The sequence below is a fragment of the Peromyscus californicus genome, unplaced genomic scaffold (genome assembly GCF_007827085.1).
Source record: "Peromyscus californicus insignis strain IS unplaced genomic scaffold, ASM782708v3 Scaffold_20__1_contigs__length_68692818, whole genome shotgun sequence".
Taxonomy (NCBI): domain Eukaryota; kingdom Metazoa; phylum Chordata; class Mammalia; order Rodentia; family Cricetidae; genus Peromyscus; species Peromyscus californicus.
Window position 1 is genome coordinate 64,187,691 of NW_026294503.1, and position 25,096 is coordinate 64,212,786.

The following is a 25,096-nucleotide window of genomic DNA, read 5'->3' on the forward strand; positions in this document are numbered from 1 at the left end:
TTCCAGGGTCCTTCATAGCTTCCCCCTGGGGTCAGAAGCAAATCTAGGCTGAGATGTAGGAGAAATGCAGACCTACTGCTCAGGCCCTGTGGGCGACAATACAAACACCAGCATGGATCGACCCTCCTTTTAAAAGAGCTGTTTAAACAAACAAACAAAACCAGTGTTCGAGATGGAACCCAGGGCTTTTCAAGCTCTTTACTACTGGGTTATATCCCTGGCCCTGTAATTTTTCTTTTCCTTTCCTTTTCTTTCTTTCTTTTCTTTCTTTTTTTTTTTTTTTTAAATAAAAAGCTTAGTTGAGTACTACTAAGCTCCCAGAGCTCAAGGACCCGCACAAGGTTCAGGATGCTGTGCCTAACTGGGTTCTTCTAAGCACCTACTGGGTTTTTAGAAATCAGTAATAACAATGATAATTCACCTTAATAACAGCCTGCCCCCCTCAGACCTCTTTCATCTGAGTAACTCCCAGAGCTGAGAAAAACGGTAATTATGGAGCAGGTGCCACACCCCAATGATGATGTGTTATTAATTCATGAGCCCTGGCTGGGAAACTGAGGCCCAGGGAGAAGGCCCTTGCTCCAATGGAGCTAAGACCCCCCAGTGCTGAAAGTTGCGGGGCAGTTGGGAACTGGAGATGTCGGCTCCGCACCGGCAGTTTTAGGAACATGTTCATGAGAAGTGCGTTTCCTCCAGATGTGGGTGGGGTGGAAGGTATAGACAGACCCCAGATGTGTGTCCCACGCTTTCTCACAAGGCTGCAGCAGGACCGAGTGGGCAGCCCTGGCAGGGAGTGATGGCCTTTGTCTTTGAGTCCCTGCTCTACTCTCCTGGAGTGCAGAGAAGCAGGCCCACGGCTGCCTGAACCATCATCCCTAAACGAGGGGACCACAGGATAAGAGAGGGCTCCGGACAGCTGCACGTCACAGCACAGTACAAGAGGCAATGGAGTGTCAGGGAGTGGAGCAAGTCAAGAAGTGAGGACAGGGCCTGGCATCTGTAAGGCCCTGGGTTCAATCCTCAGCACAGGGAAAAAAAAATGTCACTGTAAAACTGTGTCTTGGGAACAAGCTTATCACTGTAGCACCTATCCACCTTTGGCAATGGTCTTCAAATGATGCGATCCTTCCCACAGCAAGTGGGACTCGGCAGGGGATGCCCTGCTGGCCCAATATCCAAGAGGGCAGGTGGAAACCCGCAGTAGGCCTTTCCCGTTTGTATCCAAGGAGGGAAGCGGCGGACATTCAAACTAGGATCACGGATAACAAGATTCTGCAGCTATGCGCACGGCCTACTGTGTGTGCCTAGCACAGCCTACTGTGTGCCTAGCACAGCCTACTGTGTGTGCCTAGCACGGCCTACTGTGTGCCTAGCCCTGTGCCGATGCTGGGAACACAAACCTCAGCTCCCAGGGAACCGGAAGAGCCAAGGCAGGAAGCCATCAATGATCTCATCTTCTGTTGCTCCAGCTTTTCTTCAGCCAATTAGAAGCTGACCAAAGCACCCAGGGAACCCTAGGCTAACGCTCTAAATAGCTACCTCAGTTCAAGAACCGGCATTCTTTGATTTAAACACAACCAGTTTTCTCATGAATGAGAGACTAAGTCAGAAAACCATGTAAACCAGAGTCGAGAAGCTTGAATCCCATCTTGGGGCACTCACCACCATGTGAATCACTTCTTTTCTGTCAGCTTCCCTGTTTGGGGTGGGGGTGTTGAGACAGGGTTTCTCTGTGCAGCCCTGGCTGTCCTGGAACTCACTCTGTAGCCCAGGCTGGCCTCAAACTCACAGAGATCCGCCTGCTTCTGCCTCACGAGCGCTGGGATTAAAGGACATGGGCCACCATACCCGGCTCAGTTTCCCCATTTCTAACTTGAAGGTGGGTCTTGGACTAGATTCTTCTCTAGGATTCCTTCCAGCCTGTGGAGGCTCGACATTGTTTTGATGTGGTGGCAGATCTCAGATTGATTTACATAAATTTGCATGTTCAATCAAAAACTCCAAACTCCAAGTATAGAAAATCCAATCACTCCATTAGTGCAGCCAGACAGGCTGGAGGGGCTGCCAGGTTCAGGCGAGGGTTGTCAAGGCGGCCGGCCGGCAGTAGCAACGGGACTGGGGGAGGGGCTGAGGGAAGCAGGAGTGAAAAACGGTACCTGTTCTAAGAGACAGAGGTCTGGTGACCCGGGTCTGCCCGCCGGGGCCCCTCAGCCCTCACTTGGGCTGTCCTTTCTCCTCCACAGGGCCTCGGGCTGGCCAGCCTCAGAGCCATTCCGCAAGATGGGATTGCTGCGTCTGCCTAGCAACAGCTGCATCCTTCACTCTGATAGGAACTCCACCAGTAACTGCTTTCTGGGAAACTGACCTCCCTGGGAGTTTCCATTATCCATTTCAAGGGCTTCACAACCGTGAGGGAGGTTTCTTGGGGTTTAACCTACAAGCCTCCTGCAGAAGCTTCCTAACACAGGGTAGCAGGGCTGAGGCTAGCGGGCTCCCCAGGCCTAGGACAGCTGGCAGAGTAAAAGACAATGCAGGACAGACAATGTGCCTCACATCCCAGGGCCTCTTTAACCACCACAATCTCCGACAATACTCCCCTTCACCTGGGAGACCAAGGATGAAAATAAACAAGACTATGAAGCCTTCTGGCTCTTGGGCTGGAAAGCAAGTCCTAACCTGGAGTACCAGAGTCCTGAGAGAGCCCTACCTCAAAGAGGTAAGGGGGCTGGGAAAAACAGGGCTGTGGCAGCGTCTCCTCCTCGCTGCTTGGGAGCTGGGGTGAGTACAGAGGTGCAGTGTGTGGAGCCAGCAGGTAGGATGGGCAACAGCGGTGGGGCCCTCCTTGCCCTCTTCCCACAAGAGGGTGGATGAATGTGCTGGGCTCTCTGGCTCAGATCCTAAAACAAGTCCCAACAGCTGAGATGCAAACTGTCTCCTGGGAATTGCCTACCCCGCTGGCCCTTGGCTGCCTCCTCCTCTCTCAACCCCTCCCCAAAGATCCAACTCAAAGACTGGCCCAGTCATGATGTCTCACCTTGATGGGTGGGCTGAGCCTGAGCCAGCAGGAGCTCATATCCCAAGGCACCAGGGTGAGCAGAAAAGGACTATTCACAGGCAGAACAGAGTTCTGTTCTCTCAATCCAAAAGTCTAATCCTCATCAACTGTGGCCCAGCATTTTAGCTCTTAATGGAGACACCCTGCTGGAGGACCTTCCTCCCCTCTCCAGTCGCCCACCAGTGGGAGGGATTTTTAGATCTTTCTGCTCCTACTGCTGAGTGTTGAAGATGAAGGAAATTGAGCCCCGTGGAAGCAAACTATCTTGCTCAAGGTCAGAAAAGGCTGGAAGCGCAGGGCCCAAAGCGCATCACTCTGGCCATCTTGACAGCAACTCAGTGCCCACACACAAACCTTCCCTGCCTTCTGATGAAGTTCTCTGCAGCCTGAGACAGCAGTCTCCCTGTCTAGGGTTTTCCTTCAAAGGCTGGAGCTGGAGGAGGATACTATGAAGCCAAAGACACCTTAGGCACAGACCACAGGCGCTGAAGGCAGAACCAAATGATTACTGTAGGAATACCTCTCTAGACAAAAATACTCGTGGTCTCTCTGGAGCAAGAAACTCCATTCATCTCACCCTGGGGTTGGGGTTCAAAATCCGTGCGCCAGGCTTTCAGGCCAGATTGGGGTGTGTGTGTGTGTAAGATAAAAGAGGGTCTACAACAAAGCAATTGCTCACTTCCCCTCAAAGGACTGGACACACAATAGTGAGACAGACTCTTTCTCCATGGTTCCTCAAACCAGTTCTGGTCCCGGCCTCTGTCTCCTACCACTTCCTCTGGCTGACAATTGTGTTTAAGCAGGAGGACCCACTGGAGAATGCAAAAGAGAGTTCCTGGAGAGGAAAATGACAGATTGCCTTTAAAGCTAAGGAAGCCCTCAAGCCTAATTAAGACCCCTAGCTCCTGAGGAAGCGGGTCTTTAAAAGGCAGCTGCTAGGCAGGCTGGGTGGGTTTGGCTGAACCCTCTGGAAAGCCAGACCTATGGGGAGGTGAAGGCCTTCTGTGCCCTTGGGACAGCGCCAGGGCTAGAGAGACAAGAGGGGCCTTCTGCCCGGGATGTAGAGAGAGAGTTGGGGTCCCAACCGCCGCTTTCCCGGGCCTGCTAAACCAAGGGACTGTCAGGCACAGATAAATTCTCTGCATTTTTTTTTTTTTTTTTAGCATCCCAGCCCAAACCCAGAAAGCCTTTTCTGTCGGGGCTGCCCTGTCCACGCTCCAGCCCAGCCCTTCTCCCCCCTCAGCCTCTATTCAGCAAGGAGCCTGTCGGGCTTCTTCCCCTAGCCCCTCGGAGCCTCAGTAGGGTTGTTCCCAAGACCCGGTCACTCCGCCTTTCCCCGCCTCCCCCACGCCCTACAGCCCCGGGCCACAGGGACTGGAAGGAGTACGACGGGGTGCCCCCAGGCTCCGGTGTGCGCCTGCGCTTTGGGGAGAGCCCCCTCCCTCGGCAACCCAGCACCGCTAAACAGTACCGGGACCGCGGGATGCGGGTAGGGTGGGAGACGCAGTGGGGGCAAGGTCAGTGCTTTCAAAGAGGGAGGGAGGCCCGCCACCGGAACATCCCCCACTCCCGAAAGTTTCCCTTCCGGGGCCACCGAGTGTGCGCGAGGATGGCGCTTAGGGGCGGGAGGGGGTGGGGTGGGGGGTGGACAAAGTCACAGCAGGACCCCTCCTGAGAGAGTGCGGCGGGAGGGACTGGCAGGCGGCGAGGTGTGGGCCGGAAGCCTCGCGGCCCCTTCGAGCCTAAGCTGCCACGAGAGCCTTTCACTCCACACTCCCCGGCCCCCGCCCAGGGCGTACGGCCCCCCGCCTCACAGCCCGTTAAAGGCTAAACAGGCCTGAACTCACCGAGATCAGGTGCTGAGCCCGGCAGGCCTGGTCCGCCGGATCCATGGCCGCATCTTGGGGGGGGACAGAAAAAGGGGGGTACCAGAGCCGCCTCTTGATGTCAAGGCTTTAAAGGGGCCAGCGAGCCCCGCCCCTCGCCGAGGCCCCGCCTCCCTCCTCCCGCGCAGCCAATCCAAGCTCAGCCTGGGCGCGCGCCCCTCCCAGCTCTGTCCAGATGTTCCCAGGACGAGAGCTAAGTCTGCCCGGCCGGCGCGCGCCGCTTCCGCCCGGGTGGGAAGGGCCTCCCCTCCCCCTCGACGGAGACACACTCTGCGCCAGGCCGGAGCTGACCGGCAAAACCTTCCCAGTGCCGGGGTTGGGGATGCCAGGCCGCGCCGAGCGGGGCGGGAATGCGGGCATTTAGAACAGAGAAAACTAAGTAGGTTCCCGCGGGCCCACGGGCATGCGCGTCTGCTTCTGTGGGTCTGGGCGTGCACGTGTATGTGGTTGAGAGCAGTGTTTGTAATTTGCCATTCCTGCTTACGTGTTGGGAGTAAATCTATGGGAAGAGGCCCGAGCGTCTCCTTGGCCTTAAATGCTCTCTCTTTTCCTTCTCTAGGTCGGGGTCTTCCCAGATAGCTGGAAACTGGGCGAGGAACAGGCATCATTTGTAGAAAGCAGTACAGGTTTAAGAGGCAAGGCAGACCCAGGCGTGATTGCTCTCGCTTTTAATCCTCACACTAGTACTGGGGAAGCAGAGGCAGGCAGATCTCTAGCGCAGAAAAAGGATACTGCCTTGGATTTTAACCACTTCCTATCCGGGAAGAGGAAAGTGTAGTTCAGACCACTGGCTAGAGGAAACAAGCTAATTAACTCACTCAGGCCCTAGCAACCTAAGAGCTCAGGACCATTCTCGTTGGTCTATTGGCTATGAGGCGTATGTTGAGACGGGGTCTCCATATAACCCTGGCTAACCAAGAACTCGGGAAATAGGCCAGGCTGACCTCGAACTTACTGTGATCCTATAGCTTCTGCCACCGTTTTGGTCCTTGAACACTTACTTGCCCTTCTGAGGATAAGTTTAACCTTCACAACCTGCATTGTACGAACTGGCCTGGATGTCCAATGGATATACATTGGACACAATGTATATTTTATTAAAATGGCTTCTGTCGTATGTGTACAGGATAAGCCTTAAAGTGAAATTAGTCCAGTAAAGGGACATAAACCATAAGAGAACATAGGGTGGTCAGGTTGGCTGGGATTAATTAAAGAGTTCCTCTCTGAAGAAGGCATCTCATTTAAAGTGGGATTTTGAAGACAGAAAACTTAGTAGGATCTAGGCAGGACAAGAGAGCGGTAAAAAGCTAATTACCGGCATGGGATAGCAAGCTAGTTGGAGAGTTAGTGAAGGAAGTTTTGTATGGAAAACAGAATGAACATATGGATAAAGGAGTCATTTTGGATTTAAAAACAAAACAAACAAACAAACAAGGTTCTCACTGGATAATTCCTCCTGTCTCAGTCTCCTAGGTGTTAGGATTTGCAGGTGTGCCCAGGTCAAGCAAGCACTCGATGTGGGACCAAATCCATGGCCTTCCATTCCCTTTTCACCAGATTTCTTGATGCTCAATTATGGCATCTTTGGAACACTACAGGACTGATTAATCCTTGCCCAATCATCCGGTATTTATTGAATGGGGATTAATGGCTAATCCTAGGAGTATAACAACAATTAGACACAGTTCTTCCCTCAAAGGGCTTTAAAGTCCAATATGAATGATGTATCTGTTGTATCCTGTGCTTGGGATGGAAATCTTGAGTCTGCCAGGCATTTCTGATTACTTTGGAATATTTGCAAGTAACTGAACTTTTGGAAGCAAACCACGTCTGGATTTTTTCTCCATTCACATTTATCCTTATTTAATAAACACAGACAGAACATCTGCCTGTCCTTGCCCTCCGTACAGGCTCTCACACACTGGATATTTTGGCTGTCAGATTTTGGCAGACTTTATGCGTCACAGACCTTTGTCCAGAGACAAGATGTGAAACTGTAGCAATGTTCCATGGTTATTTTCTTTGAAGAGGCTTATTACATTTTGATTTAGTTTTTAATCAGTTTATTAAAACTTGGAAGTCCGAAAGTTGATTCTCCATTCTTATTCTCCATCACTAATAGTGTCCTTTCCTTGTCTGGAGCTGCAGGCCGCTGTTTACAAACCCCGTGTGATGGTATGGCATAACTATGTGTACAGTAATCATGACCTTGGAGAGCCACGCCCTCACCACTCACACCAGCATTTGAATAGCATACTCTTACTGTTTTTAAAGATTGATTTATTTTTGCGCATGGGTGGTGTTTTGCCTGCATAGATATCTGTGCACCAATTGAGTGCTTAGTGCTCACAGAAGTCAGGGGAGGACATCAGATCCCCCAGAACTGAATTGTGGATGATTGTGAGCCACCTTGTGAGTGTTGAGACTTAACTCTGGTCCGCTGCAAGAACAGGTACTCATAAGCACTAAGCCATCTCCCCAGATTCTCTGCTTTGATACCATGTGGTCAGCCATTCAGTGTTGGGCATCTTCAGAGGCTGACACCATAGTCACTTTACTGTTGTATCAGTTGATGAGATGACCCAGATTTAGAACTCCTGGCAGTAAGATGTGGTCAGATTGCTAACTGGCTTCTCAGAACACCCTTACCTGCCTGTCTTCAAGTTGGATCAACTCCAGGACACAATCTAGACGTTACTACTACCTAGTAAGAGGAAGAAAGGAGCTGGCTAGCGTTTCATTCATTTTCTCAGTAGGAGTAAGTCATTGCCAATATATTTTGAAATCTCTCACCTGCAAGATAATGATGGGTCTGCTCACATCCTTGAACTTCTTTTTTGAGTTGGACCCAATGGTTCAGGCCTGTAGTCCTCGATACTTGGGAAGATCACAAGTTCAAGGCTTGCTGGGCTACAGAGTGATTTCAAAAGCCAGTTTAGGCAACTAAATGAGACTCCATCTCAAAACAAAAAGTAAATAAAGGGCTGGGGATACAGCTCAGTGGTAGAGTACTTGACTAGTATGTGTGAGGTCCTGGGTTCAGTCCCCCAAATTTTTGCTGAGCCTTTACTCTATGTTAGGCCCTATGCATACAGTATTAGGCTGAGTAGCAAGGATGACTTTGGAAAAGTAAGCAGTGTAAAAGCTATACTTTATCCTAGGAGCAAAGCAGAGCCTTGGCATGGTTTTAGGTGAGGGTTAGGGATAGAGCTGGAGGGATGCAAAATCAGATTTGTATTTTGTGTTTTGTTTTTCTTTTTTGAGAAAGGTTCTCACTGTGTAGCCCTGGCTGGCCTGGAACTCCCTATGTTGACCTGGCTGGCCTCGAACTCAGAGAGCTGCCTATTTCTGCCTCCTAAGTGCTGGGATCAAAAGTACATCACTAAACCTGACTTCAGATTTATATTTTGGAAAGACCACTATGGTCACAATGTGGACAGAGGTAAGACTGAAGTCAGGACACCAGACTGAAAATATTTATAACAACTGGGGAGAAAAAGGAGAAGGGATGTGGTCTGGAGTAGAAAATAATAGAAGTGATGGGTATAAGATGACTTAAAGAAAACATAGCAGGCTAGGCCTGGTGCGGCACACTTCTATCCCAGCTCTCAGGAAGCAGAGGTACATGGATCTCTGGGAGTTCAAGGCCAGCTTGGTCTACATATGGAGTTTCAGGACAGCCAGGGCTGAATAATAGAGAGACCATGTCTCAAAAAACCCAAAACTGCTGGGTGGTGGTGGTGGCGCATGCCTTTAATCCCAGCACTCGGGAGGAAGAGTCAGGCAGATCTCTGTGAGTTCGAGGCCAGCCTGGTCTACAGAGTGAGATCCAGGATAGGCACCAAAACTACACAGAGAAACCCTGTCTCGGAAAAACAAAACAAAAAAACAACAAAAAAAAGAAAATGAAATTCATAGCAACAGAGGCAATGGACCTTGGGATTATAAGTGGAAGGAAGTGGAGAGGAGGCCAGACCTTTCAACTGTATACTTTGCAGATAGTAGGACCACACACTGAAATAAAAGATGCTGGAGAAAGAAGGCTTAGGAGATGGCGTGCTTACTTCCAAACAGGTTGACACTGAAATGCCCAGAAGACATCCAGCTGGAGATGCCTGTCCAGGGTGAGTACTTCCTTCCCAACTGCTGCTGTTCCCGGGGGAGGCTACAGACATGCTGCACACTGACCAGTGCTGTTCCCGGGGTAGGCTATAGACATGCTGCACACTGACCAGTGCTGTTCCCCATGGGGGTGGGGAGGGGGTTATGTGTACAGACATGCTGCACATCAATCCTTAGGACAAGCTTGTCCGTGCTGTATTGCATCATCCAAGATAGAAAATCCCATCATTTCCTATGTGTGCCATGATATGAAAAGATTAGGATGCTAAAACTCACGTCCATATATGGCATGAACGCAGAAGAGAGACTGGGGGAAAGGAGACGAGGAGAAATGGGGGGAAGGATGGTATGGGAGGATGAGTACAGTCAAAATACATGTTTTTTTTATGATATATTATGTACAATGAATATATACCAGTGGGCGGGGGGAGTTGGGGGCTGGACTGGATAGCTGGTTCAGAGGTTAAGAGCACTGGGTGCTCTTCGACTTGGGTCTGATTCCCAGCAGCACCCACATGAAGGCTCACAACTGTCTGTAACTCTAGTTCCAGGGGATCTGTCACCCTTTTCTGGCCCAGCAGGCACCAGGCAGACATATAGTGCACAGATACACAGGAAGGCAAAACACCTTCATACACATAAAAGATAAAATAAAATAAAAAATAAAGGATGAAAAGCAATAATGTTGGCTTTTGGTAAATAATTTTGAAGCTCAAGAGAGGATCTGAACTAAAGAAATCTACAAGTTATTAAAATTGGGGGCACCAGGCTGGAGAGATGGCTCAGAGGTTAAGAGCACCGACTGCTCTTCCAGAGGTCCTGAGTTCAATTCCCAGCACCCACGTGGTGGCTCACAACCATCTATAATGAGATATGGCACCCTCTTCTGTATACATAATAAATAAATAAATCTTTAAAAAAATTGGGGGCACCACAGGGTGGAGGAACTCATACAGGAGGAGAGGGGGTGCTGTGACAGAATCCCAAGGAATGCCAACATTAGACAGGGATCTGCAGAGGAGAAAGGAAACCAGAGGGATGTCATCACCAGAGTCCAAGCCAGATGTCCAAAGACCAACAAGTTTCCAGTGCTTCCAAGGTGGGGTCAGCACAGACATTCTTATGACTTTAGCCACACATCACTGGAGACCGGCAAAACCAGATATGGAATGGTTGAGAAAGACATACGTAGTCAGTAATGGAGACAGGAAGTGTTTAAACCTTCCAAACATCTTGGCTGTGCTGTTAGAGAAAAAAAACCAGGCAGATATAGGTGAATGAGGCAACAGGGTATTCATAAGAGTTGTTTTAGTCAGCTTTAGGAAAGCATTGCTTAATTTAGAAAATTATTTAAATTTAATCTTTTAAAAGTATGTGCATCAGGGCCAGGGAGATGGTGCAGCCAGTGAGGTGTGTACCAGACACACGTGAGGACCTCCGTTAAGACCATTAGCACCCACATAGAAAGGCATTGTGGCCGGGCGGTGGTGGCGCAGCCGGGCGGTGGTGGCGCACGCCTTTAATCCCAGCACTCGGGAGGCAGAGCCAGGCGGATCTTTGTGAGTTCGAGGCCAGCCTGGTCTACAGAGCGAGATCCAGGAAAGGCACAAAGCTACACAGAGAAACCCTGTCTCGAAAAACCAAAAAAAAAAAAAAAAAAGGCATTGTGTGGTGGTGCACATCTGTAACAGCAGCAGTGTGGGGTGATGGATCCCTGGAGTTCGTTGACCAGCCTAGTCAACTACTATGTTCCAGGTTCAAGGACAGACTTTGTTTCCAAAACTAAGATGGAGTGATCAAGGAAGACACTTGATGTCAATCTCTGGCCACCATAAGCCTGTATACACACACATACCCACACTGTGTGTGTGTGTACACCCCACGTGCCTCACACTTACACCACACACATAGTGTACACACGGGCTGGGGAGGAGCAAGCCTGAAGACCTGAGTTTGGATCTCCAGCACCCACAGAAAACCTTGGCTGTGAGGCAGCTTGTGCCTGTGATCCTGGCTCTGGGGAAGCAGAGGCAGGGACAAGGCACAGGAGGATCCCTGGGTATTACTGGTCAGCTAGTCTAGCTAATCGGTGGGATCCAGGCTCAGTGAGAAACCCTATCTAAAAAATTAAAGGCCAGCAAGATGGCTTAGCAGGTAAATACTACTGTCATGCAGGCCTGGTGACCTGAGTTTGATCCCAGGAGCCACAGTGGAAGGAGAGATCAACTCCTGAGTTGGCCTTTGACATCTACATGGCACACATGCATCTGCATTCACACACACACACTCACACATACTGCATTCACACACACACTGCATTAACACATATGCCGGGCGGTGGTGGCGCACGCCTTTAATCCCAGCACTCGGGAGGCAGAGCCAGGCGGATCTCTGTGAGTTCGAGGCCAGCCTGGGCTACCAAGTGAGTCCCAGGAAAGGCGCAAAGCTACACAGAGAAACCCTGTCTCGAAAAACCAAAAAAACAAAAAAAAAAAACAAAAAAAACCAAAAAAAAACACATACTACATTCTGACATACTGCATTCATAGACACACTGCATTCACACACACACACTCCATTCACAGACACACACACACTGCATTCACACACACATACTATATGTAATAATAATACATTAAAAAAATAAGGTGAAGCGGTCGAAGAGGACATCCAACACCAACCTCTGGCCTTGTTGCATGCACATGTGCCCCCCCACACACAATAAAAATAAGTGCACATACTTTAAGACAAAAACACTTTTGATTTTTTGGTTATGTTTTCCATCTCCAGCAATGAGCCATTTTATCCTTTCCTTGATTCTTTGATATGACTAAACCTGTTTATAAGGGTGCTTTGATTTTTTATTACCTTGAACGTATGTATTCTTTTCCATTTTTTCTTACATTTCTTTGTTTATTGTCATGGAGGACACATGCCATAGTGTACGTGTGGCTATTGGGACAGCTTCCAGGAGTTCATTCTCTTGTGTTGGCTCTGGATTCTCATGTTGTCAGCCTTGGTGGCAAGCACCTTTACTGCTGAACCATCTTGTCTGCCCTAGTTTGTTTTTTTGACAAGCTCAGCGGGCTAGCCTTGGACTCACTGCCTCCAGTGCACTGGTAATCCTGTGTTGTCTACTCTTTTAAAAAGAAACAAAGGCAGGGGTTGGGGGTTTAGCTCAGTGGTAGAGTGCTTGCCTAGCAAGCGCAAGGCCCTGGGTTCAGTCCTCAGCTCCGAATTAAAAAAAAAAAGAAAGAAAAGAAAAGAAACAAAGGCAGGATCTTTTCTCTTTCATTCCTCTTTTGCCATAGGCATGGCTATGTAGCCCAGGCTGTCCCATAGTCCTCAAACTTGAAAGCCTCTTTAGTCTTTTGAGTGCTGAGATTACATTCATGCATCACATCCAGCCAAAAGCAGAACTTACATTCACACCATCCTTATATTGGAGACCCTTCCTTCTCAGTGTGTGTGTGCGTACACGTTCGAGTCTGTGTGCATATGCGTGTGTGAATATGTGTGAATGTGGAGGCTAGAGGAAAACTTGAGTGTCATTCCTAAGTAGCTGCTCACCTTGGTGTTTTTGAACAAGATCTTACTATGTCGCCTTGGCTGGCCTGAAACTCTGTAGACCAGGCTGGAGCTGAATTCACTGAGATCCACCAGCTCTGCCTCCCAAGTGCACGGGCTGCTAGTTGTTGCAACTTGTTTTTTTTTTTTTTTTTTAATATTTATGTATTTTGTGTATGTGGGTGTTTTGTCTGCAAGTTAATCACAAGCTGTGTATGAGATTAGTTCTTTGTCAGATATATTAAAAATAATTTTCTGCCAGGTGGTGGTGGCGCACACCTTTAATCCCGACACTCAGGAGACAGAGGCAGGCAGATCTCTGTGAGTTCAAGGCCAGCCTGGTCTACAGAGTTGAGTTCCAGGATAGCCAGGGCTACACAGGGAAACCTTGTCTCAAAAGAACCAAAAACAAAATAATAATAATTGTCTTAGTTGGTTCTCATGAAGCTTTATTTTGTCCCTTTTAGTCAAATGCCTGTGGCTTCTGAGTATTTTGTTATATGTGGAAGTACTACAAAATTTACACTTGCTCCGTTCTAACACCTGCCTGTCACCAGCCCATCCTGTGTGTTCTTGCTCTGGCCAAAGGTCCCGTTCTTCAGACTCACAGGGACTGCTCCTTGCCCATCATTCCACATTCTGTCAGTGACAGCTTGTCTCTCCTGCCCAGTCTCCTGTGCCCACTGTAGCTGACGGACTTCGTTTCCCGAAGCTTATGACCACATTAGCTGCTATCAGCTTCTTCTTGTTAACTTTAGTTTGTAAAACAGGCTGACTTAAACAGTGTTTAATCTGCTCCCGGACGCTAGCTATCCCGGGGCAGCTAAGAGCATGACAGGCACATGGAAGGACCTAACATGAAACCTCCTAATTTGCCATAGAAGTACATGAACTAGCCACACGCTACTGAACATCCGAAATACGACTGATCCAAATGGAGATGAACTTCACCTGTATTGAAATGCCAGACCTGGAATCATCAGTGTAAGGGGGCGTTGGTGGGTCTCACTCTACTGCTAACTGAATGAAAACATTTTGGAGATATTCGATTACATACCTAAAATTTCTTTTTTTTTTCTTTTGGATACAGGATCTTGTCACATAGTAGGTTGGCCTGGAGCTCCGCTGTATACTCCACACTATCCTCAGACTTGGCCTCGAAGTGCAGAGATTATGGGCGGAGCCCCCACACCCAGCTCATGTCTTTTTACAAACGTTAAAGTATACCCAGCCTCCTTCTCTGTTTATGTCTGTCCTGAGGCCTGAAAAGGCTCAACCTACTGATGCCAGCACCTTAGTCACACTGGGTTGATATACAGATGATCTCTTCTCAGAGAAAAGGTATTTTCATGGTCTTCACGGCTCTCATAAGCAATTAAGCAGTCATTAATTGCTTGGATCCAGGGCCTCATCTTTATGAGCACTAATTACACATTTTCTTCTAGCTGCCATGCAGCTCGTAATGAAGTACAGCGGTTCCTCCTAACTGATCAAGCAACTGCTCGTTCAGTAGCATGTCACTAGTGAACAGGTCAGCCTCAGACCTAAAGGCTTTCATGGTCCAAGTACTCTCCTCTAACTGTGGAGATGAAGCTCCTGCATATCCTTTGGTCACTGAGACCATTTCCTGCATCGAGTGGTTTGGGACAGCTGGGCATGGTGGTGCACACCTTTAATCCCAGCACTCGGGAGGCAGATGTAGGCAGATCTCTGTGGGTTGGAGGCCAGCCTGGGCTACAGAGTGAGCTCCAGGACAGTCAGGGCTACACAAAGAGAAACTTGGTCTTGGAAAAAAAAAAAAAAAGATATACAGAGGAGGAAACTTGGCTCTGTCTCCAACTGTGACCATTCTGAGACCACCCCAAGCTAGCGCAGTTTCTGTTCTTCCATTCCCACGGTCTCCAACATTTAAAATGTTCTGTGGCCCTCAATCAGAGCTCCTCATTGTAACACTTCCTTCTCCTGGAAAACAAGTAAGACTCCTGTTTTCTGCCATTTCCCCTCTAAGCCTTTGCTCTAACAAGCATAACTGTTGCCCGCAGCATGTTGACAGAGTGTCATCACAAAGCGACGGCACCTTATTTTTGTTTAATACTTTATTCTGAAAAATTCCTTCTGATCCTTTGGCTCGTCTGGGCTCAGGAAAAGGAGGGCACTATTTCAGTTGTGTAGGTAAACTGTGGCTGAAGACAGGACACGGACTGGAAGGCAGGTGCTGCCACACGGATGCAGTGAATGGGATGCACGTGCTGTTGCCGAATTGGAGGGACTGTGCACCGATTTCAGTGTGGGGAGCAGACAGGAGGAGCCCACTGGATTCTCGAGCGTGTGCGATGAATGAACGCCACAACGGGATTAGGTTGGAATAGGATTAGTTTGCTTTTGGGATCTTTTGAATTTGAGATGCCTAATAACTACTTCAGGGGATTATGATTACAAAACAGGAAAGTATTAGTCTGCAGCCCTGGGGGCGGAGCTCCCAGGATATTTAAGAGCCATTAGGGGTGTGGGTAAGTTAAAGTAACAGGAAAAATATGCAGAAGGCTAGATGGAATCCTAAATCACCCGTGTCAGAATCAAGGTGCCTGCTAAACACAGAACCTTCACTGTGAACGTACTTAAGGCCACACAACTGTACACTTAAAAATGCCAGCCCGGGGGCTGGAGAGATGGCTCAGTGGCTGACAGCACCGTCTGCTCTTACAGAGGACCCACGGCCCACACACCATCTGTTAACTCCAGTTCAGGGGATCCGACACCCTCTTCTGGTGTCTTTGGGCACTGCATGCACATGGTGCACAGATATACATGCAGAACAACAAAATACACATAAAATAAATAAAAATGGCTAGCATGACAAATTTTGTCACACACATTTTGCTACAATAAAAGAATACAAGGCTGGGCATGACAGTGGAAACCTTTAATCCCAGCTCTTGGAAAGCAGAGGCAGGAGGATCTCAGTGAGTTCAAGGCCAGCTTGGTCAATATAACAAGCTCCAAGACAGCCAAGACTACATAGAGATGTCTGTGTCAAAACAAAACAAAACAAAAATAAAAAAAAAGCAAAACCAAACCAAACTAGGCCGGGATGGAGTCAGTGGCAGACTCGCCAGTGTGTGCAAGGTCCTGTGTTTGAGCCCTAGTCTTGAAAACTAAAGAGAGAGGGGGAAGGAAGAGGGAGGAAAAGCAAGATTACTAAGCTGTATTGCAGAACCAAATCACAAATCTCCACCTACCTCAAGGGTCACAACTAAATTTTTTTTTTTTTGGTGGGGGGGTGATGGGGGATGAGACGAAGGCTAGGGATCAAACCTTACAGGTATCTCGTAAACATTCTGCAATTAAGCTTTACTGTGAGCCCTAAACATCTGCTGTCATTGCTTTGGTTTTGTTTGTTTTTTTAAACACAGGGTGTTAATTTATAGCCCAGGCTGGCCTCAAACTATGTAGCTAAAGCTGGCCTTGAACTCCCTTGAACTTCCTGCCCCTGTCTGTCAAGTGCTGGCATCCACCACTACATCCAGTGTCTAAGTACTTCTAAGTATTTTTTTTTTAAATGCTGGTTGGCGAATCTTTCTAGTGTCTATAACTACTGTGCGAGGCTTGGCCTGCTCTAGAAAGGTAAGCTGCCTTCCCTACTGGCCACTTCCTGTAGCCAGTCCAGGACCTCTTATTGCAGATTTCATTGTGAGGCTTTGCTTCAAGGCAGGCCTAGCAGGTTCAGAAAATGCCTGGAGACACCAGATTGGATTTAAGGAGTTCAAAGAAATGACAGTTTGGAGCTTGAGAAATGGCTCAGGGGTTAATAGCACCGACTGCTCTTCCAGAAGATCTGGGTTCAGTTCCCAGCACCCATATAGCAGCTCACAACTGTTTGTAACTCCAAGATCTGACACCCTCACACAGACATACATGCAGGCAAAACACCAATGCACATAAAATAAAAATAAAAAAAAGAGAAAGATGACACAGTCTAAGATTAAACTGGTCTTATTTTTTATAAATAACCCCTTAGAGCCGGAGATGTAGTTTGCCTAGCACATTAAAGACCCTGAGTTTGATCCCCAGCAAACAAAAACAACTTCCAAAAGCAGTTTCATTTCCCAGGACCACAATCTCTACCCAGACTGCCTAGCTCACTGCTCTATGAATTCATTCCCCTCGGGGCCTATCCAAACAATAGGGAACACAGACACCAATTCTTTTTCAGTTGCTTGCTTCCACACTTTGCCAAAAGCCCCTGCCAGGTCTGGAGGCTGCCGGATCGCTCCAGGATGCGAACACAGTTCTCAGTATGAAAGCTTCAGTGTCTTTTCTGTCTTCCTGCGGTGTCCTTCTACTGTCCCCAGTACCCTAATCTGTTCCTTTCTGTCTCTCTGTCGGTGACTCAGGGGTTGGATGAGTCTCCATGGTGTGCTTTGCTCTGAACAGCAGAAGGCTTCGGTCCCAACTGGTATTGCCGAAGCAGTGCACGAATTCCATCGCATGGTCCTGCGTCAGGATCCGCACGATCTGGCTGGCCATATCGCCTCGGATGGTGAGGGAGCGGAAATGATCAAAATGATGGAGTCCCAGCTTTCGGAGGCGCCTTGCAGCTGCCCGGTAACATTTCCAGGGCTGTGGCTCCACCAGGAGGTATTGGCAGAGTGAGGAGAGATGGGCCAGGAACTCCCACAGACCATGGTCCCCATGGTTCAGATGAATCCACATGGTTACTGACATACAGAAGACAATGTCAAAAACCGAACGCCCAAACTGGCTTAAGAATGAACTCAGGGGAACCTTTCTGTTCCTTTGATCCATGATGTCCAGGGTGATAAAGGTCAAAGCATCAGGAAAAGGACATTCTTTTTTAGCTCGCTCCACAAGGACTGGGTCTATATCACAGCAGAGGAGGCGGAATTCTCTGGAGGCACCTAAGCAGGTCTCCCCATCATGCAGGGGAAGGAAATGTTTGTACAGAGCCACACTCAGGTCCTAGAGGAATCCAAAAGAGCCTTGTCACTGCAGCTCCCAAACAGCCAGTGGGAAAGAAATCTCTCATCCTTGAGACTGCCCCTACCTCTGACTGTACCGGATGTGAGGCTCTTAACATAATAATCTAAAGAGGCCAGTTTTTCATGAGCAGACTCTCAGCGCCCTCCAGGGGCTGCAGGCTGTAATGCACCTGCTCTAAACCCTATAATCTGTAGAATATTATTTTACGGTGTGTTACTTCTGTTTATGTTGCATTTGTTTAACTCTGTGAAGCTGTGTTACTGTGCCTGTCTAAAACACCTGATGGTCTGAAAAAAGAAATGAATGGCCAATAGCAAGGCGGGAGAATGGATAGGCGTGGCTGGCAGGCAGAGAGGATATATAGAAGTAGAAATCTGGGAGGAGGAGGAAGAAGAGATGGAGGAGTGAAGAAAAAGAGGAAGTAGCCAGAGAAGGAGGAAGACTCCAGCGGTCAGCCACCCAGCCACCCAGCCACCCAGCAAGCCATGGAGTAAGAGTAAGATTTACAAAGTAAGAGAATGGGGAAAGCCCAGTGGCAAAAGATAGGTGGACAATTCAAAGAAAGCTGCCAAGAAACAAGCTAAGTTAAGGCCAGGCAGTTATAATTAAGAAGCCTCCATGAGTGATTTATTTGGGACCTGGGTTGCAGGGGAGTCCCCCAAAAAGAGAAAAACAATTTGGCACCCAGTGTGGGGCGCCAATTGTTGTCCTTTTATTTAATTGTTGCTGCCTTTTAAGCCATGGCTGTCTGAATCAGCAACAGCAACTGTGCTACTACCAGCAGTGGTCAGGCCACAAGGGCCGTAGCCAGGGAAATCTGTTCCCTCAGGCTCTGACTCTTGCAAAGCTACTACAAAACCTGTCCCTCTAAAGAACTCAAGATTCAAAGGTTAAGGTGGAATTCTGCTCTTCAGAGAGGCTGAATAGCAAGTAGTTCACCTCCTCTCCTTTCTCACATCCTCCAAAAGCCCTCATGCTTCTCCTCACCCTCATAATAGTTTTTATTTTTTTGAGTCACTCTTAAGTGGCTCATGCTGGCCTCAAACTCACTATATAGCTGAGGATGGCCTCCGCCTCCTGAGTGCTGGATTACATGCACACACGATGCCTGGCCACCTATATCCTGACACTGACACAGATCGAGTTGTGCACTTGGAAGTTACAGCCCAAATGATGTGGCGAAGGCAACAAGGAGCCCAGAGCAGCGTCTTCCAGCTTAAACAATACACTGGCAAACTCATTCTTTTTCCGGGTGTCTCATCACCAAAAGAAAGGAATTCAGAAGTATGAGGGGTGTCCCTTATCAGGAAGGTGGTGAATACAGCAAGCAGCATCTTGTAAAAATCTGTTTCTCGGAGGCAGTTGGCAAAGTCCGGATTCTAGAAGTCCTAATCCAGCCTTCAGCTCCACAGCCTTCATTTCTACTGCCTGACCTTTTACCAGCTCCAGTCGCTGGGAGTCTTTCTAGCCATGTGTAACGACACGATTCTTACCATCTTAGCATGCCCCTGACTCTCAAACACGGTACCGTCTCATCCCTGCGTAATTAACCACAGTTATGCAACCACAGCGAATTCAAACACGTTTTTTTTTTTTTTTTTTGGTTTTTCGAGACAGGGTTTCTCTGTGTAGCTTTGCGCCTTTCCTGGAACTCACTTGGTAGCCCAGGCTGGCCTCGAACTCACAGAGATCCGCCTGGCTCTGCTGCCTCCCGAGTACTGGGATTAAAGGCGTGCGCCACCACTGCCCGGCTCAAACACGTTGTTTTTTACAAAGTTTCTTCCAAGGTGTTTCCTGTTCTTACCTCTGCAACTTTTCATGCAGGGAAGACCGTTCACAGTGGGAACCACTCACGTGTCCATTAACAGTAGCATGGACAAGTAAGAATAAGAGTCATTAGGATGGAAGATTAGCCTGTGGTGGCACACACTTTAATCCTAGTGCCCGGGAGGCAGAGGCTGGTGACCTCTGAGTTAGTTCCAGGCCAGCCTGGTCTATGGAGTGAGTTCTAGGCTACACAGAGAAAACCCTGTCTCAAAAATCCGAAGAGGGCCGGGCGGCGGTGGTGGCGCACGCCTTTAATCCCAGCACTCGAGAGGCAGAGGTAGGTGGATCTCTGTGAGTTCGAGGCCAGCCTGGGCTACCAAGTGAGTTCCAGGAAAGGCGCAAAGCTACACAGAGAAACCCTGTCTCGAAAAACCAAAAAAAAAAAAAATCCGAAGAGGGAAAAAAAAGATGGAATATTACTGACAGTATAAAGTTGAGTACCTTGGCTTAATGCACCAAAATAGAGTATTTTCAATTCTACCACTGACTGAATTTTCAACTCCATACTACTGACTAGAAAATCAAGTCGCAATGAAAACATATGGCAAGTTTCCTTTTTTGTTTTGTTTTTGTTTGTTTTTAAACAAGTCTCACTACGTAGACCAAGCTGGTCTCTGTGATTCCTGCTTCAGCCTCTCAAATGCTGGTATTACAGACATAATGGTGGTGTATTGACATAATGGACATGTAAGTTTTCCTTTATAAAAAAAAAAAATCCCCAGGTGGGAAAGCTAAACTAGATTGTTCAGGGATAGAGAAGGAGTAAGTTATAAACAAAAGCAAGGTGATAACAGGCTAGCTGTCACCTGTGGGTGGAGAAGGCTTCTATAAATAGGAAATGGCACACACACATAAAGACCCTCTGGGGTACAATGCTTTATTTTGTTTTTCTTTACTCTGACAGTGGTTATAAAGGTGTTGCCTTATAATCATAAAGTACAGATTTACGTTTTATGTACTTTAATGAGGGTATAGAGTAATTAACCAAAAACTCTGCATTTTAAAAATTATGGATTGAGGGCTGGCGGGATGTCTCAGTGGTTAAGAGCACTGGTTGCTCATAACCATCTGTAATGAGATCTGGCATGCAGGCAGAACACTGTATACATAATAAATAAATAAATCTTTAAAAAAAAATTACGGATTGAGCCGGGCGGTGGTAGAGCATGTCTTTAATCCCAGCACTTGGGAGGCAGAGGCAGGCGGATCTCTGTGAGTTTGAGATCAGTCTGGTCTACAGAGTGATTTCCAGGAAAGACGCCAAAGCTACACAGAGAAACCCTGTCTCGAAAAGCCAAAAAAAAAAAAAAAAAAATTATGGATCAAGGTTATTTACTTATCTAGAGTCACATAGCCAATGACATAGTAAGACTTAGGCTACATTAAGTTCCTTTTTCCACACCAGGCTTTCCTATCTTTTAAATAAATTACTTTTATTATTTATGTGTGTGCACGTGTCTTGGTGCTTACATATGCCATATGTGTGCAGGTGCTCAGAGAGGCCAGAAGAGAACATCTGGTCCCCTGGAACTGGAGTTACAGTGTTTGTGAGCGGTCTGATGAGGGCGCTGGGAACTGAACTTGGCTCCTCTGGAAGAGCAGCGAGCACTCTGAAGACTTGAGCTGTATCTCTAGCACCTCTTCTAACTTCAACGGTATACAGGTCATCCAGGGAGTCATCTTAAAATACAGACGCTGACTTAGTGGATATGGGGTAAAGGCTGAGAGTCTGATTTCTAATAAACTGTGAAGTCATGCTAACGATGTAGTTCAAAGTCACACTGGAAGGCACAAGAACCCACACCACACCGCTAAATTTACCTCCCTCCTCCTTCTGAAACTGTGTTTGAGGCCAGCATGGTCTACACATATGGAGGGCAGTGTGGCTACCCAGTAAGACCCTATGTAAAATTAAAAAAAAAAAAAATGCATATTTGGGAACATCTGCCTTGGTCAATTGCAACTGTGTCTTTTCTATAAAAACTGTGTGTTTTTATAGACGCTGCTTTCAACTTTAAAATCTTCGGTGGTTTCCAGGTTCCTTTCAGGAAATCTTTTTATCTGTTTTCCCACAGTATAGGAACACAGGGACACAAAGCCCACCTGCTGATCTCCAAAGCTCCACTCAACGGGAGCTTTGGCCTTCAGCCATCTACCAATGTCTGTCTGTCTCTCTGTCTCTGTCTCTCTCTCTCTGTAGTTTTTGGAAACAGGGTCTCATATAGCTCAGGCTAGCCTCGAACTTGTGGGGATGCCCACCCTTGTCTTTTGAGTGCTAGCATAACACGCCGGCAACCCCTGTCTCTTCCACCATCATCAGAGTAAAGCTCTCCCTCCACATCCCTCTAGTTCCCACTCTGGACTGATGGGGATTGGCCCTAACTTTGGAAGCATTTGCAATCATAGGGTAAAACTGCCTGCTCCATTAAGATATCCCAGTGGCTATGAACAGGTGAGATTGGCATTTCCTTATTTTGCATGTGGTTTGACTTATAATCATTACATGCCTAAAAACACTTTGCGGTGGGCAGGGTGGTTACGGCCTCCCTCCTCTAGCAGAACGATCTATTTTCTTTCTTGATCCTTTCTACTGTTCACTGCTGTACTCTGTTAGCACAAGGTTTAAGTAAATACGCACCTGGCTCCAGGTCTGGCCTGCACTGTCTATTTGCAGCCTTAAGTTTCAGACATGATTCTGTTGCCCTGGCTCTTCTCTTCTAGGAACCAGTGTTCCCAGATGTGGGTCCCCGGTCCCCAGCCAGGAGGCCAGCAAAGCAGTAGAGGAGGCAAAAGGCGGAATTCAGATTAGACGGTCCTCCTCCCCCGCAGTCCGGCGGGAATTTGGAATGAATTTGTGGATTACTCAAAATTCCTAACTCGGGGGAGGGGGAGGGGGGGCTGGGACGTGCACGTGTCTGTCAATGCTATTCTTTAAAAGCCCACTTTGGGCAAGTTTTGATGCTGCGCCCAGGCCAGAACCACAGGGGACGTGGAGGCGACACCTGCTGGGCTCCCGGCGCTCCGATCCCTCCCGCGTCACTCACCCCGGAGTTACACCCCACGTCGAGCCCTAGGATCGGCCTCCTCTCGCGACCCTCGGGAGGGAAGAGCTGTCGAAGAAGCTCCGGGGGCAGAAGGCAGAGCCTTTGCTCCGGAGGGTGGAAGCGAGAATAATGAGGGAAATTGCCGAACGGGGCGGCTCCGGGCTGCAGAGCGCCCGGATCCTCAGTCTCCACGGCCTCTTCTGCGGCCAACTCCGCCGCCGCCGCCGCCATTAGCCTCGGTCCCTGGGCCCGGGCGGAACCGGAAGCCCGGGACCTGCGGCGGGTGAGCGCAGCGCCAGCGCGCGTGCGCCTAGGGGAGAGGTCCGCAGGATGGGGTGCGATGGGGAGCGTGTGCGTGTTACCGTAAACGCTGGTGCAGAGATGTTCAGTACGCTACTGGGTGCCAATCGGTGACCACACCGCCGGATCTATTTGGGGAAAAACGAAGTGGAAGGGAGAAAGTTAAATTGAAAGAGAGATGCTGAGATGAAGTCAGCCAAAAAGTGGGCTGAGGGCTGTAGATTCAGTGAGTGTAGATTCAGCCTGCTGTGTGAGCATGTGGACCTGAGTTCCGATCCCTAACGCCCATGTAATAAACTGGGTGTGGTGGGGCATGCCTGTAATCCCAGGGCTGGGGAAGCAGAAATTAGCGGGTCCCTGGGGTTTTCTGGCTAGCTAGAGCTGGTAAACCCCAGGTTCGTTGAGAGATTCTGTCTCAAGAGGTAGAAGACCCGTGACACCAACCTCTGGCCTCCACACACATGTACAGGCACATAAGAAATAGTAATACTTACGAAGTTTTAAATGTCTAAATCAGAGATTAGGCATGGTGGAAGCTGGTGAGGAGAGAGACTGAAGAGTCAAGTCAGCCTGTCTTAGTCACTGTTCTGTTGCTGTGAAGAGACACGTAACCATGGCAACTCTTAATTAAAAAAAAAAGGATTTAACTGGAGGCTTGCTACAGTTTCTGAGGTTAGTCCATTATCATGGTGAGGAGCATGGAGGTATGCAAGCAGGCACTGGAACAGTAGCTGAGAGCTACATCCTGATGCATAGGCAATGACACAGACTCTGAGCTTGGCATGGGCTTTTGAAACCTCTAAGCCCACCCCCAGTGACACATCTCCCACAAGGCCACACCTAATCCTTCTAATCCTTTCAAAGAGTTCCACTTCCTGGTATCCAAATATATGAGTCTATGGGGGTCATTCTTATTCAAACCACCGCAAAGCCTAAGAAGCAAGTTCAGATTAGAAGTGAGGATGGCCCAGTATGTCAGACAGAATCAACCAGTGGAGTTGTGTTCTGACCAGCCTGTCTTATGGATATCTTTCACTCATTAGGCCAATGATGTGCTAAACCTACAAGAGATCGCAGCATGACCTCTATAGAAGTCCCAACAGGGTTCAAATAGGTCTGTAGCAACACCCCCACCCTACCTCACCCCTGTGCATGAGTGTGTTTTCTTTTTTTTTTCTTTTTTTTTTTTTTTTGAGTCAGGGTTTCTCTGTGTAACAGCTCTAGTTGTCCTGGATCTTTCTCTGTAGACCAGGCTGGCCTTGAACTCACAGAGATCCACCTACCTCTGCCTCCCAAGTGCTGGGATTAAAGGCGTGCATCACCACTGCCTGACTGGGTGTGTTTTGTTTTAAAATTTTTTTTTGACAGACTCTCATGCTGGAGTCTAGGTTGGCCTTGAACTTGTTGTGTAGCAGAGGCTGACCTTGAACTCTTGATCCTCCTGCTTCCACCTCCCACATTATAATAGGCCCACCATGTCCAGCTGAGGTCCTTATTTCTTCCCAGTCTTTACTTTGTATTTTCATCTCTGCCTGATTTCCTATTTCACTCTCTTCTTTTAAGATTCAAAGACACAAAGTAATGGCCAAAAGTCACAGTGGAATTGAGTAAAACAGAAAATCTAGGGAGAAAACCAACAGTATTTCTCTCTGTCGTAGATAGATGTAATTAGATTGTTTGGGGCAGGGTCTCACTCTATCTTCCAGTCAGGCCTGAGCTCATTACATTGCCTGTTCTAGCTTTGAGCAACCCTTCCTCAGTCTCCTGAGTGCGAGAATGACTTGTGGGAGACATCCTGTGCTGGACAGGTTTTGGTAAACTGAGTTAACCCTGCTCTGTCACTAGATGACACTATGACAAACACTTAACCCTCAGTTCTTCAGGTTCCTGAGTCACCTTCCCTAAACACCTTCAAGCACTCGGTGGAGGTGCTGGATGTCCTTTGCTTTTGTCAGTAAGGATTTAATTTCACTAGGAGGTGGGCACATCTTTGCGTTCTCAGAACGCTGTCAGTCACGAGACAAATGGGCAACAGGCGAGAGGGTGAAGGGCAGGGTGGTGGGCGGACTTTTCTTTCCTGCCCACCAGTTCCCAAATAACCAACACAGAGTCTTAATATTAATTATACATGCTCAGCCAATAGCTCAGGCTTGTTACTAGCTAACTCTTACATTTAAATTACCCATATTTCTTATCTATGCTTTGCCACGTGGCTTGGCACCTTTCCTCAGTACGGCATGCCCGTCTTGCTTCTCTCCTCTGCATCTGCTGGCAACTCCTCAGCTCTGTCCTTC

At 48.2% G+C, this 25,096-nt stretch overlaps 2 protein-coding genes and 1 long non-coding RNA gene across 5 annotated transcripts in view; 1 reads left to right on the top strand and 2 right to left on the bottom strand.

Moving 5' to 3' along the window:
- The window catches only part of Nckap5l (NCK associated protein 5 like), a 38,003-nt gene extending 32,969 nt beyond the window's left edge, over positions 1-5,034 (bottom strand). For both annotated transcript variants that reach the window (XM_052748927.1, XM_052748926.1), the window contains exon 1: positions 4,903-5,034. The gene's annotated coding sequence lies outside the window, so the exon portion shown is untranslated. The remainder of the gene's footprint in view (positions 1-4,902) is intronic.
- On the top strand, positions 338-17,134 carry LOC128117080 (uncharacterized). 2 transcript variants are annotated; one of them, XR_008220704.1, is made up of 4 exons: positions 338-4,572; positions 9,016-9,065; positions 13,512-13,971; positions 17,025-17,134. It is a non-coding gene; the product is annotated as an uncharacterized LOC128117080 (long non-coding RNA). The 2 variants fall into 2 exon arrangements; XR_008220703.1 differs by lacking the exon at positions 338-4,572 and having other exon boundaries at positions 7,859-9,065.
- On the bottom strand, positions 16,608-22,868 carry Bcdin3d (BCDIN3 domain containing RNA methyltransferase). The gene is made up of 2 exons (XM_052748928.1): positions 22,503-22,868; positions 16,608-17,610 (listed from the first exon to the last, which is right to left on the bottom strand). Exons 1-2 carry the CDS (start codon positions 22,731-22,733, stop codon positions 16,987-16,989), a joined length of 855 nt encoding a protein of 284 aa, XP_052604888.1. The 5' UTR covers positions 22,734-22,868; the 3' UTR covers positions 16,608-16,986.
- Between the last annotated feature and the right edge of the window lie 2,228 nt (positions 22,869-25,096).